The sequence below is a fragment of the Oncorhynchus kisutch genome, linkage group LG17 (genome assembly GCF_002021735.2).
Source record: "Oncorhynchus kisutch isolate 150728-3 linkage group LG17, Okis_V2, whole genome shotgun sequence".
Classification (NCBI taxonomy): Eukaryota; Metazoa; Chordata; class Actinopteri; order Salmoniformes; family Salmonidae; genus Oncorhynchus; species Oncorhynchus kisutch.
Window position 1 is genome coordinate 70451676 of NC_034190.2, and position 17347 is coordinate 70469022.

The window sequence follows — 17347 nt, forward strand, 5'->3', positions numbered from 1 at the left end:
AAAGATAGAGACGGAAGAAAGAGTGAGGGAGAGTGAGGGAGAAAGAGAAGTAGAGAAAGAGAGGGCAGTCTTCTCCAGAGCACATGAGTCTTTCAGCAGTACAGAGGGTCAGCAGGCTCCCATTACTCAGACAGGGAGACCATCTGCCCAGAGCTTGTAGAACCTACAGCCCTGCAGCCAGGCTGAGGTGTGTGTGTGTGTGTGTGTGTGTGTGTGTGTGTGTGTGTGTGTGTGTGTGTGTGTGTGTGTGTGTGTGTGTGTGTGTGTGTGTGTGTGTGTGTGTGTGTGTGTGTGTGTGTGTGTGAGACTGAGGAACAGGACTGGTCAGTCAGGGAGGATGGGAAGGAGGGGGGGGGGGGGGGGCTGGGGCTGCAGCCATACCAGAGGCCCTCTCTCTCTCTCTCAGACCTGCTGCCCCAGTTGAGGAGAAGAGAGAGGTAGAATCATTTACAATGTGTCAGGGTTATTAGATGTGACATATCGTAGTGTCCTTCATAGAGGACTTGGTCCCCTGCTGATTTACTGTCTGTACCCCCTCTGTCTCCTTCCCTAATCCTCTCTTTCCTTCTACCTACTTCCTCCAACTTTCTACCTACTTCCTCCCTCCACATCCCTGTCACCCATAGATAGTGAGCACTGAGCAGTCTCACCTTCTATCTGTCTCTCTCTCCCCCGCTACCTCACCCTTTCAGCAGTCACAACCTCTCTCTCTCTAACCCTGAGCTCCGGTGCTCTCCGAGTCACACCGAGACTGTCTGAGTCTCTCTGAGTCTCTGGGGTAGCCTGTAATCCTTGATGGAAGAAGTGCAATATGTTCACTTCCATCTCTCTGTTGTTGTTCTGTTGCTTTGTGTCACTCTCTGTTTCCTTCATTAGCCATGGGAGACGCTGCAGGGCACAACAACACACACACATAAACACACACGCTTGCATAGAGACAAGAAAGTACAGGGGAAGAGAGTAGATGTTGAGGTGAGGAGAGGTGAGGTGAGGTGAAGAGAGAAGAGGTGAGGTGAAGAGAGAAGAGGTGAGGGGAGAAGAGGTGAGAAGAGGAGAGATGAGGAGAGAAGAGGAGAGATGAGGAGAGAAGAGGAGAGATGAGGAGAGGAGAGAAGAGATGAGGAGAGAAGAGGTGAGGTAAGGTGAAGAGAGATGAGGTAAGGTGAGGAGAGGAGAGGAGAGGTGAGGAGAGGAGAGGAGAGGAGAGGTGAGGAGAGATGATGTGAGGTGAGGTGAGGAGAGGAGAGGAGAGGTGAGGTGAGGAGAGGTGAGGAGAGGAGAGATGAGGAGAGGAGAGGTGAGGAGAGAAGAGGTGAGGAGAGAAGATGTGAGGTAAGGAGAGAAGGGAATTAATGGAGCGTGTGTGTGTGTGTGTGGCCACAAAGAGAGAGCCCAACTCATGAATCCCCAGAGTGAGAGAATAGAGAGAGATGGAGAAGTGTGTCTGTGCGTGTGAAATATTTTGATATTCAGATTTACACTGCACCCCTGTGACCCCAGACTGAGATGCATTAGAATTCATGGAACTCCTATCAACCAGGGATGCTCTGCTATTTATTTGCCCTATCACATGGGAGATGATCGTGTACATACCCTGGTTATGGAAATTCACACAACCTTCTCGTCCTCAGCTCCTGCAACTGAAATGAACAACAGAAAATACATTTAAAATGAGACTGTACAGTAGCATCTTTAATCAGTAGCTACCTTTGCTAGTTTGAGCTCATGGGAACTGAATGAACCCCCCCCCCTCACACACACACACACATATATATATATTGTCAGCCAGAGCAGAGGAGAGGAGATAATAGGTTGATGAGATAGGAGCCTGGCTGATTGGTGATTTTAATCTCTCCGTTGATTGGTCTTCCTCCTTGTCAAAGCCCAGCTCTTACTCTCACTATCTCCTAACCTTGAACCTCTTCCTCCCTCTCCTTCTCTCTTTTCATCAGCCCAGCTCTTCCTCTTTCTCCCTTTGTATCCCCCTCTTCTTCTCTCTTTTCATCAGCCTACTTACCTTGGTTGTATCTCTCGCCTGCTGTCCCTAAATGGGTGGCTTTGGCCAGGGGTACAGCTAGAAATGTCTCCATGAAAGGCCTTGTCCCTATCCTCCTGCAGTGTAGTTGGCTGAACTAGGCCAAGACATTATTGGAGCCCTGTCACTGTGCCTCCATTCTGACCTTGTGTTGTCCTACTGATGTTGTGTTGTGGAGGAACCGACATGACTTCACCAGGAGCTCCAGTTTCACACTTCCCCGACAGAGAACCTGCACTGGGACGTTTGGGGATATTTTAGACAAACCCAGGCAGACACAACAGATAGTTGGATATATGATGATTTCCCAAAAAATTTATAAATTTTTCCGTCAATCTGATTCTCTGTGGCGGCTCATCCCTTGTTATCGTCTGAACAAACAATGCCCCATAGGCAGACTTTGAGTTTTAAAATATGTTCCAACAGAAAAGGAAATCTAGATCGACATTTTGGCAGGCATAGTGAAGAGAGTGTTCCTCTCCTTTCCACAGATTCCCTTGAGCCAAGACAGTTGGTATTGGGTCTAATGACTGGCGTCTGGTATTGCAGCAGGTTGAGTGAAATTTTCAGGTAGAAATTAACACAGTGGGACTGGACCCTCAACACACAATGTGTCTCTTTCGTAGTATGCTCTGAGACACTCTTTTGTTTGATAAAAACACTGTTTAGATCATTTGAGTTTCACGTAATATACTAATAACCATTTAATCTTAAATAATGTTACGTCTATATTAAAGACCTATCAGTTAGGTAGTTTTGTGTGACTAAGCTACAGCCCAGTACAATCTGTGATAGATAGTCATCCTAAACTGGGCTTCCAGGGGATCAGGTGGCCTGGGGATCAGGAGATGAGAGATAGAGGTGGGGGGGGGGGGGGGGGGGCTGTTTGATGGAGGTCTTATCACTGTGTAGTACTGGCCCCTTATCACACCTGCAGGCCACTATCATGCTCACCTTACCTCCCTCCCTGCCTCACACTGTGGATTAGCCCTGAAGGATGGAGGGCGGAGAGAGGGATGTAGAGAGTCAATGTCCAATCCCTGCCAGAAAGAGAGAGTGTGGGAAGAAACGGTAATGGGGCCTTCCAAGGTGTCACTACTGTCAGAGCTTGTAGGAGTGAGAGAGAGCAGAGGCTTTAGACAAAATGGAGAAGGTTAGGATGGAGAGGGGGAGAGGATAGATTAGGGTTGAGAGGAAGAAGAGTGAGGTCTTCACAATCCAGAGCTGGCGGAAAGAGGTTTCCAAAGAGCATTTTTAATTTCCCTCTAAGAGGGCAGACGGTGTGGCATCAATTTCTGAGAAGAATCATCCTTAAGCCTCTGTCCTTTCAAGTGTCTCTCCAGTGTGGCTATTAGAGTGGACCCTGTCTGCTGGAGCTGTAGCCAGCTGTGGCCTCTACCCCAACCCTGGCTGTGACCTCAACTAATGGCCTGGTAGAGATTAGTCAGGGAGGGGGGTGGAGAAGAGAGAAGAGAGATGAATAGAGAGAGGGGGAAAAGAGATGAGGGGAGAGACACCCCTATAGGTGCATCGTGGGGCCACTTTATTAGCAGTTGAGTAATAGGAGAGAGAAGAGGAGAAGAGTAGAGAGGAGGAGAGAGTAGAGGCGACCCAGCCAAAGAATTGTAGAGGCTAAAAGTCAGGAGGAGTCAGGGGAAAGGAGCTTATTTCTCTCCTCCTATATGACATGAAAATAAATATTGTTCTTTCTTTAAATAGAATCGGAGGTTTTCTTTGAGCCTGTGGCTGCTTGGTGCATTCACACCGTTGGATGTTTGTCACTTCTCACTTCTCTCAAGCTCAAATCCATCCACTGGGCTGGCTACAAATGCCAGAGAAGGCTTCAGATAGGAACAATGGTGTATTTATGTGGCATTCTCTGTCCATTCAGTTTCAAAGAGTGCACACAAACACACCTTCACAACTATGATTAGCAATGCACTGTAGAGGACATGTACAGCAAATGAAAGTGGCTTTGTTTAGAACACTAACATTTATGGCTGTTACTTAGTGAGACTGAACACAGAGACAGTGGTGCCTCTTCCAAGACAAAAGACTGAGGTAGTAAGAGAGCCCAGGTTGAAATGATTCTCTTCTGGAGTAGAGCAGACCCATCATCCTCCTATATCACCCTACCATATCTCACATCATCCTACCATATCTTACATCATCCTACCATATCTCACATTATCCTACCATATCTCACATCATCCTACCATATCTCACATCATCCTACCATATCTCACATCATCCTACCATATCTTACATCACCCTACCATATCTCACATCATCCTACCATATCTCACATTATCCGACCATATCTTACATCATCCTACCATATCTCACATTATCCTACCATATCTTACATCACCCCACCATATCTCACATCATCCTACCATATCTCACATCATCCTACCATATCTCACATTGTCCTACCATATCTTACATCATCCTACCATAGCTCACATTATCCTACCATATCTTACATCATCCTACCATATATCACATTATCCTACCATATACCACATCATCCTACCATATCTCACATCATCCTACCATATCTCACATTATCCTACCATATCTTACACCATCCTACCATATCTCACATCATCCTACCATATCTCACATTATCCTACCATATCTTACATCACCCTACCATATCTCACATCATCCTACCATATCTCACATTATCCTACCATATCTCACATCATCCTACCATATCTCACATCATCCTACCATATCTCACATTATCCTCCCATACCTCACATCATCCTACCATATCTCACATTATCTTACCATATCTTACATCATCCTACCATATCTCATATCATCCTACCATATCTTACATCATCCTACCATATCTCACATTATCCTCCCATACCTCATATCAGCCTCCCATACCTCACATCATCCTCCTATATCACCCTACCATATCTCACATTATCCTACCATATCTTACATCATCCTACCATATCTCACATCATCCTCCCATGCCTTACATTCTTCTCCCATATCTCACATTATCCTCCCATACCTCACATCATCCTCCCATGCCTTACATTCTTCTCCCATATCTCCCATTATCCTCACATACCTCACATCATCCTCCCATGCCTTACATTCTTCTCCCATACCTCATGTTGTCCTCCCATACCTCACATCATCCTCCCATACCTCAAATTCTACCCCCATACCTCACATTATCCTCCCATATCTCAAATCCCCTCCTCTCATACCTCACATTAACCTCCCATACCTTACATTGTCCTCCCATACCTCACGTTATCCTCCCATACCTCACATTAATCTCTCATACCTTACATTATCCTCCCATACCTCACATTATTCTCACATCATCCTCCCATAATTCCCATTATCCTCATTATAAGTCACCACCCCTCCCATAACTCACCACCCCCTCCCATAACTCACATCTTCCTCCCATACCTGACATCATTCTCTCATACCTCACACCATCCTCCCGTCTTCCTCCATACCTCACATCATCCTCCCATACCTCTCATCATCCTCCCATCTTCCTCTCATCATCCTCCCATTTTCCTCCTGTACCCTCCCATACCTTTCATCATCCTCCCATACCTCTCATCATCCTCCCATATTCCTCCTGTTACCCTCCCATACCTCTCATCATCCTCCCATCTTCCTCCTGTACCCTCCCATACCTCACGTTTGTCTCACTCTCTGTCTTTTTTTACAATCCCCCCACTTTTGGTCTCTCTCTTTCCCTGTCACTATTATGGCTTTATTTCTCTCTCTCTTTCTCTCTCTCTCTGAGCTGCATGGAGGGAGCGCCGCCACCACTGCTGTGAGGACAATGAGGCGGAGGCGGTTGTTCGCTAGACGTGCCAGTGGGAAGCCCTCACTTGTCTTTCTACCCGCTCCCCCCTTCCATCCCCCGTTCCTTATTTCCCTAATGGCTGGGGAGTGAAGGGAATAACAATGAGGATGATCTCAAGCACAGTCATCACGGAGGCGTTTGAGTCGTTTCTTACAGAGATGGTCTTCAGAGAAATCCCACAGGGCTTTAGAGAGAGTAGAGAAAGAAGCTGAATGGAGAGAACGTGACATAGTACAGGGACGGACGGATAGAGGTAGTGAGGGAGGAAATGATGTGTCATGTGAGGATGTGTTTGTATATCTTTGACAAATCAGGATTGCAGATCAATGTGTACTGCATACGATTCAACATGCTATCTGTGAGCAGTACACCTGTAGATTGGTGATTGAACATGTTATCTCATCAAAATGTTCTCTGTTGTGTTGTTGCAGGTGTCTGACCGCTGTGTGGTGGCTCTGGTGCCCAAACAGACCTCTTCCTACAACATCCCGCCGTCAGCCAGCATCTCCAGGACCTCCATCAGCAGATATGGTGAGTACCATTGAACGACATTGAGCATTATACATCTCTATGATAAGTACTGTACCGCCTTAGCTCCTCCCTCTGTTGGACCATTTCAAACAAACACCTGTTACATAATAGATTAACATGGGGAGAGGAAGGGAGGGGTTTGAGTTTAAAGTGTTCACTGTGTAAGCTTATGGGAGCAGACCTGAGATAAACATTAGACTTTTGGATTAGCTTGTAGACATTTTAGCAGACTCTTTTGTCCAGAGCCACAATGGGAGCAAAACTAAAATCATCCTAGCTAAGACCAGCTCTGTTTGGATCGTCAATGCTTTGCTGCGGAGGCATAGTTTATCTTACTCTCTCCTCCCGACCGCGTTTGCTGCAGTTTGACAGAAACTGCAGGGGTGACAGAGGGATGGAGAGAAACAGGAACAGAAGGGGATAGAGGGATGGAGAGAAACAGGAACAGAAGGGGATAGAGGGATGAAGAGAAACAGGAACAGAAGGGGATAGAGGGATGGAGAGAAACAGGAACAGAAGGAGATAGAGGGATGTACAGAAACAGGAACAGAAGGAGATAGAGGGATGGAGAGAAACAGGAACAGAAGGAGATAGAGGGATGTAGAGAACCAGGAACAGAAGGGGATAGAGGGATGGAGAGAAACAGGAACAGAAGGGGATAGAGGGATGGAGAGAAACAGGAACAGAAGGAGATAGAGGGATGGAGAGAAACAGGAACAGAAGGGGATAGAAGGATGAAGAGAAACAGAAACAGAAGGGGATTGAGGGATGGAGAGAAACAGGAACAGAAGGGGATAGAGGGATGTAGAGAACCAGGAACAGAAGGGGATAGAGGGATGTAGAGAACCAGGAACAGAAGGGGATAGAGGGATGGAGAGAAACAGGAACAGAAGGGGATAGAGGGATGGAGAGAAACAGGAACAGAAGGTGATAGAGGGATGAAGAGAAACAGAAACAGAAGGGGATAGAGGGATGGAGAGAAACAGGAACAGAAGGGGATAGAGGGATGTAGAGAACCAGGAACAGAAGGGGATAGAGGGATGGAGAGAAACAGGAACAGAAGGGGATAGAGGGATGGAGAGAAACAGGAACAGAAGGGGATAGAGGGATGAAGGAGAAACAGGAACAGAAGGGGATAGAGGGATGAAGAGAAACAGGAACAGAAGGGGATAGAGGGATGGAGAGAAACAGGAACAGAAGGGGATAGAGGGATGAAGAGAAACAGGAACAGAAGGGGATAGAGGGATGGAGAGAAACAGGAACAGAAGGGGATAGAGGGATGAAGAGAAACAGGAACAGAAGGGGATAGAGGGATGAAGAGAAACAGGAACAGAAGGGGATAGAGGGATGAAGAGAAACAGGAACAGAAGGGGATAGAGGGATGAAGAGAAACAGGAACAGAAGGGGATAGAGGGATGGAGAGAAACAGGAACAGAAGGGGATAGAGGGATGAAGAGAAACAGGAACAGAAGGGGATAGAGGGATGAGAGAAACAGGAACAGAAGGGGATAGAGGGATGAAGAGAAACAGAAACAGAAGGGGATAGAGGGATGGAGAGAAACAGGAACAGAAGGGGATAGAGGGATGGAGAGAAACAGGAACAGAAGGGGATAGAGGGATGAAGAGAAACAGAAACAGAAGGGGATAGAGGGATGGAGAGAAACAGGAACAGAAGGGGATAGAGGGATGGAGAGAAACAGGAACAGAAGGGGATAGAGGGATGGAGAGAAACAGAAACAGAAGGGGATAGAGGGATGGAGAGAAACAGGAACAGAAGGGGATAGAGGGATGGAGAGAAACAGGAACAGAAGGAGATAGAGGGATGGAGAGAAACAGGAACAGAAGGGGATAGAGGGATGAAGAGAAACAGAAACAGAAGGGGATTGAGGGATGGAGAGAAACAGGAACAGAAGGGGATAGAGGGATGTAGAGAACCAGGAACAGAAGGGGATAGAGGGATGTAGAGAACCAGGAACAGAAGGGGATAGAGGGATGGAGAGAAACAGGAACAGAAGGGGATAGAGGGATGGAGAGAAACAGGAACAGAAGGTGATAGAGGGATGAAGAGAAACAGAAACAGAAGGGGATAGAGGGATGGAGAGAAACAGGAACAGAAGGGGATAGAGGGATGTAGAGAACCAGGAACAGAAGGGGATAGAGGGATGGAGAGAAACAGGAACAGAAGGGGATAGAGGGATGGAGAGAAACAGGAACAGAAGGGGATAGAGGGATGAAGAGAAACAGGAACAGAAGGGGATAGAGGGATGAAGAGAAACAGGAACAGAAGGGGATAGAGGGATGGAGAGAAACAGGAACAGAAGGGGATAGAGGGATGAAGAGAAACAGGAACAGAAGGGGATAGAGGGATGGAGAGAAACAGGAACAGAAGGGGATAGAGGGATGAAGAGAAACAGGAACATAAGGGGATAGAGGGATGAAGAGAAACAGGAACAGAAGGGGATAGAGGGATGAAGAGAAACAGGAACAGAAGGGGATAGAGGGATGAAGAGAAACAGGAACAGAAGGGGATAGAGGGATGGAGAGAAACAGGAACAGAAGGGGATAGAGGGATGAAGAGAAACAGGAACAGAAGGGGATAGAGGGATGGAGAGAAACAGGAACAGAAGGGGATAGAGGGATGAAGAGAAACAGAAACAGAAGGGGATAGAGGGATGGAGAGAAACAGGAACAGAAGGGGATAGAGGGATGGAGAGAAACAGGGACAGAAGGGGATAGAGGGATGAAGAGAAACAGAAACAGAAGGGGATAGAGGGATGGAGAGAAACAGGAACAGAAGGGGGATAGAGGGATGGAGAGAAACAGGAACAGAAGGGGATAGAGGGATGGAGAGAAACAGAACAGAAGGGGATAGAGGGATGGAGAGAAACAGGAACAGAAGGGGATAGAGGGATGAAGAGAAACAGGAACCGAAGGGGATAGAGGGATGGAGAGAAACAGAAACAGAAGGGGATAGAGGGATGGAGAGAAACAGAAACAGAAGGGGATAGAGGGATGAAGAGAAACAGGAACCGAAGGGGATAGAGGGATGAAGAGAAACAGGAACAGAAGGGGATAGAGGGATGGAGAGAAACAGAAACAGAAGGGGATAGAGGGATGAAGAGAAACAGGAACCGAAGGGGATAGAGGGATGTAGAGAAACAGGAACAGAAGGGGATAGAGGGATGAAGAGAAACAGAAACAGAAGGGGATAGAGGGATGGAGAGAAACAGGAACAGAAGGGGATAGAGGGATGAAGAGAAACAGAAACAGAAGGAGATAGAGGGATGGAGAGAAACAGAAACAGAAGGGGATAGAGGGATGAAGAGAAACAGGAACAGAAGGGGATAGAGGGATGAAGAGAAACCGGAACAGAAGGGGATAGAGGGATGAAGAGAAACAGGAACAGAAGGGGATAGAGGGATGGAGAGAAACAGAAACAGAAGGGGATAGAGGGATGGAGAGAAACAGAAACAGAAGGGGATAGAGGGATGGAGAGAAACAGGAACCGAAGGGGATAGAGGGATGAAGAGAAACAGGAACAGAAGGGGATAGAGGGATGTAGAGAAACAGGAACAGAAGGGGATAGAGGGATGAAGAGAAACAGAAACAGAAGGGGATAGAGGGATGGAGAGAAACAGGAACCGAAGGGGATAGAGGGATGAAGAGAAACAGGAACAGAAGGGGATAGAGGGATGTAGAGAAACAGGAACAGAAGGGGATAGAGGGATGGAGAGAAACAGGAACAGAAGGGGATAGAGGGATGGAGAGAAACAGAAACAGAAGGGGATAGAGGGATGGAGAGAAACAGGAACAGAAGGGGATAGAGGGATGGAGAGAAACAGGAACAGAAGGGGATAGAGGGATGAAGAGAAACAGAAACAGAAGGGGATAGAGGGATGGAGAGAAACAGGAACAGAAGGGGATAGAGGGATGGAGAGAAACAGGGACAGAAGGGGATAGAGGGATGAAGAGAAACAGAAACAGAAGGGGATAGAGGGATGGAGAGAAACAGGAACAGAAGGGGATAGAGGGATGGAGAGAAACAGGAACAGAAGGGGATAGAGGGATGGAGAGAAACAGAAACAGAAGGGGATAGAGGGATGGAGAGAAACAGGAACAGAAGGGGATAGAGGGATGAAGAGAAACAGGAACCGAAGGGGATAGAGGGATGGAGAGAAACAGAAACAGAAGGGGATAGAGGGATGGAGAGAAACAGAAACAGAAGGTGATAGAGGGATGAAGAGAAACAGGAACCGAAGGGGATAGAGGGATGAAGAGAAACAGGAACAGAAGGGGATAGAGGGATGGAGAGAAACAGAAACAGAAGGGGATAGAGGGATGAAGAGAAACAGGAACCGAAGGGGATAGAGGGATGTAGAGAAACAGGAACAGAAGGGGATAGAGGGATGAAGAGAAACAGAAACAGAAGGGGATAGAGGGATGGAGAGAAACAGGAACAGAAGGGGATAGAGGGATGAAGAGAAACAGAAACAGAAGGAGATAGAGGGATGGAGAGAAACAGAAACAGAAGGGGATAGAGGGATGAAGAGAAACAGGAACAGAAGGGGATAGAGGGATGAAGAGAAACCGGAACAGAAGGGGATAGAGGGATGAAGAGAAACAGGAACAGAAGGGGATAGAGGGATGGAGAGAAACAGAAACAGAAGGGGATAGAGGGATGGAGAGAAACAGAAACAGAAGGGGATAGAGGGATGGAGAGAAACAGGAACCGAAGGGGATAGAGGGATGAAGAGAAACAGGAACAGAAGGGGATAGAGGGATGTAGAGAAACAGGAACAGAAGGGGATAGAGGGATGAAGAGAAACAGAAACAGAAGGGGATAGAGGGATGGAGAGAAACAGGAACCGAAGGGGATAGAGGGATGAAGAGAAACAGGAACAGAAGGGGATAGAGGGATGTAGAGAAACAGGAACAGAAGGGGATAGAGGGATGGAGAGAAACAGGAACAGAAGGGGATAGAGGGATGGAGAGAAACAGAAACAGAAGGGGATAGAGGGATGGAGAGAAACAGGAACAGAAGGGGATAGAGGGATGGAGAGAAACAGGAACAGAAGGGGATAGAGGGATGGAGAGAAACAGGAACAGAAGGGGATAGAGGGATGAAGAGAAACAGAAACAGAAGGGGATAGAGGGATGGAGAGAAACAGGAACAGAAGGGGATAGAGGGATGGAGAGAAACAGGAACAGAAGGGGATAGAGGGATGGAGAGAAACAGAAACAGAAGGGGATAGAGGGATGGAGAGAAACAGAAACAGAAGGGGATAGAGGGATGGAGAGAAACAGAAACAGAAGGGGATAGAGGGATGAAGAGAAACAGGAACCGAAGGGGATAGAGGGATGAAGAGAAACAGGAACCGAAGGGGATAGAGGGATGAAGAGAAACAGAAACAGAAGGGGATAGAGGGATGGAGAGAAACAGAAACAGAAGGGGATAGAGGGATGAAGAGAAACAGGAACCGAAGGGGATAGAGGGATGTAGAGAAACAGGAACAGAAGGGGATAGAGGGATGAAGAGAAACAGAAACAGAAGGGGATAGAGGGATGGAGAGAAACAGGAACAGAAGGGGATAGAGGGATGAAGAGAAACAGAAACAGAAGGAGATAGAGGGATGGAGAGAAACAGAAACAGAAGGGGATAGAGGGATGAAGAGAAACAGGAACAGAAGGGGATAGAGGGATGAAGAGAAACCGGAACAGAAGGGGATAGAGGGATGTAGAGAAACAGGAACAGAAGGGGATAGAGGGATGGAGAGAAACAGGAACAGAAGGGGATAGAGGGATGGAGAGAAACAGAAACAGAAGGGGATAGAGGGATGGAGAGAAACAGAAACAGAAGGGGATAGAGGGATGAAGAGAAACAGGAACAGAAGGGGATAGAGGGATGGAGAGAAACAGGAACAGAAGGGGATAGAGGGATGGAGAGAAACAGGAACAGAAGGGGATTGAGGGATGAAGGGTGAGGGGGAGAGTAGAGAAGGCCGATGGAGAGAGGTGTTTGTTTTAACCATCAAGTATAATAATGAGGATGCCAGACTGGTGCCTGGAGCCAGGGTATAATAGTCCCCCCACACACACACACACACACACACTGGTGGCAGTCACAGTGGTGAGCCACAGGGCGTCCCGTCTGGTCCCATGCCCAACCCCCAGACCTAGAGAACCACAGCCAATTATTCACTGTGAATGATACTTTACACCAATGGGAAGTGAGAACGGAGCCTGGTTGGACAATTATCAGGGCTGGGATTGAATGAGAACCCCCACCGCCAAAACAGAAACATCATCCCTCCTCCCTCCCTCTCTTCCACACACACACACACACACACACACACACACACACACACACACACACACACACACACACACACACACACACACACACACACACACACACACACACACACACACAAAGTCACACACAAAGTCACACACAAAGTCACACACACTTCTCTGAACTAATTTATCAATAACAAAACCAACAGTGTATATCAAATTACCAGCTTAGAATATCTAAACTAAGTTTGGTTCAGTGGCCAGTGAGGCATACAGTATTATATAGTATACCGTCCTCAACAGTATACCATCCTCAACAGTATTATACAGTATTCCATTCTCAACAGTATTCCATCCTCAACAGTATTACATACTCAACAGTATTACATTCCCAACAGTATACCATCCTGAACAGTATACCATTCTGAACAGTATTCCATCCTGAACAGTATACCATCCTGAAAAGTATACCATCCTGAACAGTATTCCATTCTCAACAGTATTCCATTCTCAACAGTATTCCATTCTCAACAGTATACCCTCCTGAACAGTATTCCGTTCTCAACAGTATTCCGTTCACAACAGTATTCCATCCTCAACAGTTTTCCATCCTCAACAGTATTCCGTTCTCAACACTATTCCATCCTCAACAGTATTCCATCCTCAACAGTATACCATCCTGAACAGTATTCCGTTCTCAACAGTATACCTTCCTCATCAGTATAACATCCTCAACAGTATACCATTCTAAACAGTATACCATCCTGAACAGTATTCCATTCTCAACAGTATTCCATCCTCAGCAGTATTCCATCCTCAAAAGTATTCCGTCCTCAACAGTATACCATCCTCAACAGTATTCCGTCAGCAACAGTATTCCATCCTCAACAGTGTTCCATTCTCAACAGTATTCCATTCTCAACAGTATTCCATTCTCAACAGTATTCCATTCTCAACAGTATTCCATTCTCAACAGTATTCCATTCTCAACAGTATACCATCCTCAACAGTATTCCATTCTCAACAGTATTCCATTCTCAACAGTATACCGTCCTCAAAGGTATTCCATCCTCAACAGTATTCCATCCTCAACAGTATTCCATCCTCAACAGTATACCGTCCTCAACAGGATACCGTCCTCAACAGTATTACACAGTATTCCATTCTCAACAGTATTCCGTTCTCAACAGTATACATCCTCAACAGTATACGTCCTCAACAGTATACCGTCCTCAACAGTATACCATCCTCAACAGTATTATACAGTATTCCATTCTCAACAGTATACCGTCCTCAACAGTATTCCATTCTCAACAGTATTCCGTTCTCAACAGTATTCCATTCTCAACAGTATTCCATCCTCAAAAGTATTCCGTCCTCAACAGTATACCATCCTCAACAGTATTCCGTCAGCAACAGTATTCCATCCTCAACAGTGTTCCATTCTCAACAGTATTCCATTCTCAACAGTATTCCATTCTCAACAGTATTCCATTCTCAACAGTATTCCATTCTCAACAGTATTCCATTCTCAACAGTATTCCGTTCTCAACAGTATTCCATTCTCAACAGTATTCCATCCTCAAAAGTATTCCGTCCTCAACAGTATACCATCCTCAACAGTATTCCGTCAGCAACAGTATTCCATCCTCAACAGTGTTCCATTCTCAACAGTATTCCATTCTCAACAGTATTCCATTCTCAACAGTATTCCATTCTCAACAGTATTCCATTCTCAACAGTATTCCATTCTCAACAGTATTCCGTTCTCAACAGTATTCCATTCTCAACAGTATTCCATCCTCAAAAGTATTCCGTCCTCAACAGTATACCATCCTCAACAGTATTCCGTCAGCAACAGTATTCCATCCTCAACAGTGTTCCATTCTCAACAGTATTCCATTCTCAACAGTATTCCATTCTCAACAGTATTCCATTCTCAACAGTATTCCATTCTCAATAGTATTCCATCCTCAACAGTATTTCATTCTCAACAGTATTCCATTCTCAACAGTATTCCATTCTCAACAGTATACCATCCTCAACAGTATACCATCCTCAACAGTATTCCATTCTCAACAGTATTCCATTCTCAACAGTATTCCATTCTCAACAGTATTCCATTCTCAACAGTATTCCTTCCTGAACAGTATACCATCCTCAACAGTATTCCGTCCTCAACAGTATTCCATTCTCAACACTATTCCATTCTCAACAGTATTCCTTCCTCAACAGTATACCATCCTCAATAGGATGCCATCCTCAAAAGCATACCATCCTGAACAGTTTTCCGTTCTCAACAGTATTCCGTTCTCAACAGTATTCCATTCTCGACAGTATTCCGTTCTCAACAGTATTCCAGCCTCAACAGTATTCCATTCTCAACAGTTGTCCATTCTCAACAGTATTCCATTCTCAACAGTTGTCCATTCTCAACAGTATTCCATTCTCGACAGTATTCCGTTCTCAACAGTATTCCAGCCTCAACAGTATTCCATTCTCAACAGTATTCCATTCTCAACAGTATTCCATCCTCCAAAGTATTCCATTCTCAACAGTATTCCATTCTCAATAGTATGCAGTTCTCAACAGTATTCCTTTCTCAACAGTATTCCATCCTCAACAGTATACCATTCTCAACAATATTCCATTCTCAACAGTATTCCATTCTCAACATTATTCCATTCTCAACAGTATACCTTCCCTCAACAGTATTCCATCCTCAACAGTATTCCATCCTCAACAGTATTCCATTCTCAACATTATACCATCCTCAACAGTATTCCATTCTCAACATTATTCCATTCTCAACAGTATACCTTCCCTCAACAGTATTCCATCCTCAACAGTATTCCATCCTCAACAGTATTCCATTCTCAACATTATACCATCCTCAACAGTATTCCATCTTCAACAGTATACCATTCTCAACAGTATTCCATTCTCAACAGTATTCCATTCTCAACAGTATACCATTCTCAACAGTATTCCATCCTCAACAGTATTCCATCCTCAACAGTATTCCATCCTCAACAGTATTCCATCCTCAACAGTATTCCATTCTCAACATTATACCATCCTCAACAGTATTCAATCTTCAACAGTATACCATTCTCAACAGTATTCCATTCTCAACAGTATTCCATTCTCAACATTATACCATCCTCAAAAGTATACCATTCTCAACAGTATTCCATCCTCAACAGTATTCCATCCTCAACAGTATTCCATCCTCAACAGTATACCATTCTCAACCGTATTCCATTCTCAACAGTATTCCATCCTCAAAAGTATTCCGTCCTCAACAGTATACCATCCTCAACAGTATTCCGTCAGCAACAGTATTCCATCCTCAACAGTGTTCCATTCTCAACAGTATTCCATTCTCAACAGTATTCCATTCTCAACAGTATTCCATTCTCAACAGTATTCCATTCTCAATAGTATTCCATCCTCAACAGTATTCCATTGTCAACAGTATTCCATTCTCAACAGTATTCCATTCTCAACAGTATTCCTTCCTGAACAGTATACCATCCTCAACAGTATTCCGTCCTCAACAGTATTCCATTCTCAACACTATTCCATTCTCAACAGTATTCCTTCCTCAACAGTATACCATCCTCAATAGGATGCCATCCTCAAAAGCATACCATCCTGAACAGTTTTCCGTTCTCAACAGTATTCCGTTCTCAACAGTATTCCATTCTCGACAGTATTCCATTCTCAACAGTATTCCGTTCTCAACAGTATTCCATCCTCCAAAGTATTCCATTCTCAACAGTATTCCATTCTCAATAGTATGCAGTTCTCAACAGTATTCCTTTCTCAACAGTATTCCATCCTCAACAGTATACCATTCTCAACAATATTCCATTCTCAACAGTATTCCATTCTCAACATTATTCCATTCTCAACAGTATACCTTCCCTCAACAGTATTCCATCCTCAACAGTATTCCATCCTCAACAGTATTCCATTCTCAACATTATACCATCCTCAACAGTATTCCATTCTCAACATTATTCCATTCTCAACAGTATACCTTGCCTCAACAGTATTCCATCCTCAACAGTATTCCATCCTCAACAGTATTCCATTCTCAACATTATACCATCCTCAACAGTATTCCATCTTCAACAGTATACCATTCTCAACAGTATTCCATTCTCAACAGTATTCCATTCTCAACATTATACCATCCTCAACAGTATACCATTCTCAACAGTATTCCATCCTCAACAGTATTCCATCCTCAACAGTATTCCATCCTCAACAGTATTCCATCCTCAACAGTATTCCATTCTCAACATTATACCATCCTCAACAGTATTCAATCTTCAACAGTATACCATTCTCAACAGTATTCCATTCTCAACAGTATTCCATTCTCAACATTATACCATCCTCAAAAGTATACCATTCTCAACAGTATTCCATCCTCAACAGTATTCCATCCTCAACAGTATACCATTCTCAACAGTATTCCATTCTCAACAGTATTCCGTTCTCAACAGTATTCCATTCTCGACAGTATTCCATTCTCGACAGTATTCCATCCTCAACAGTTTTCCATCCTCAACAGTATTCCATCCTCAACAGTATTCCAGCCTCAACAGTTTTCCATT

General features: G+C 45.0%; 1 protein-coding gene across 1 annotated transcript in view; it reads left to right on the forward strand.

Annotated features, from left to right (window-relative positions):
• Positions 1-17347, forward strand: part of LOC109907047 (plexin-A2-like) — a 414465-nt gene that overhangs the window by 376920 nt on the left and 20198 nt on the right. The window contains 1 exon segment of the mRNA XM_031793327.1: positions 6326-6425. Within this exon segment, the coding sequence (XP_031649187.1) occupies positions 6326-6425 (100 nt within the window).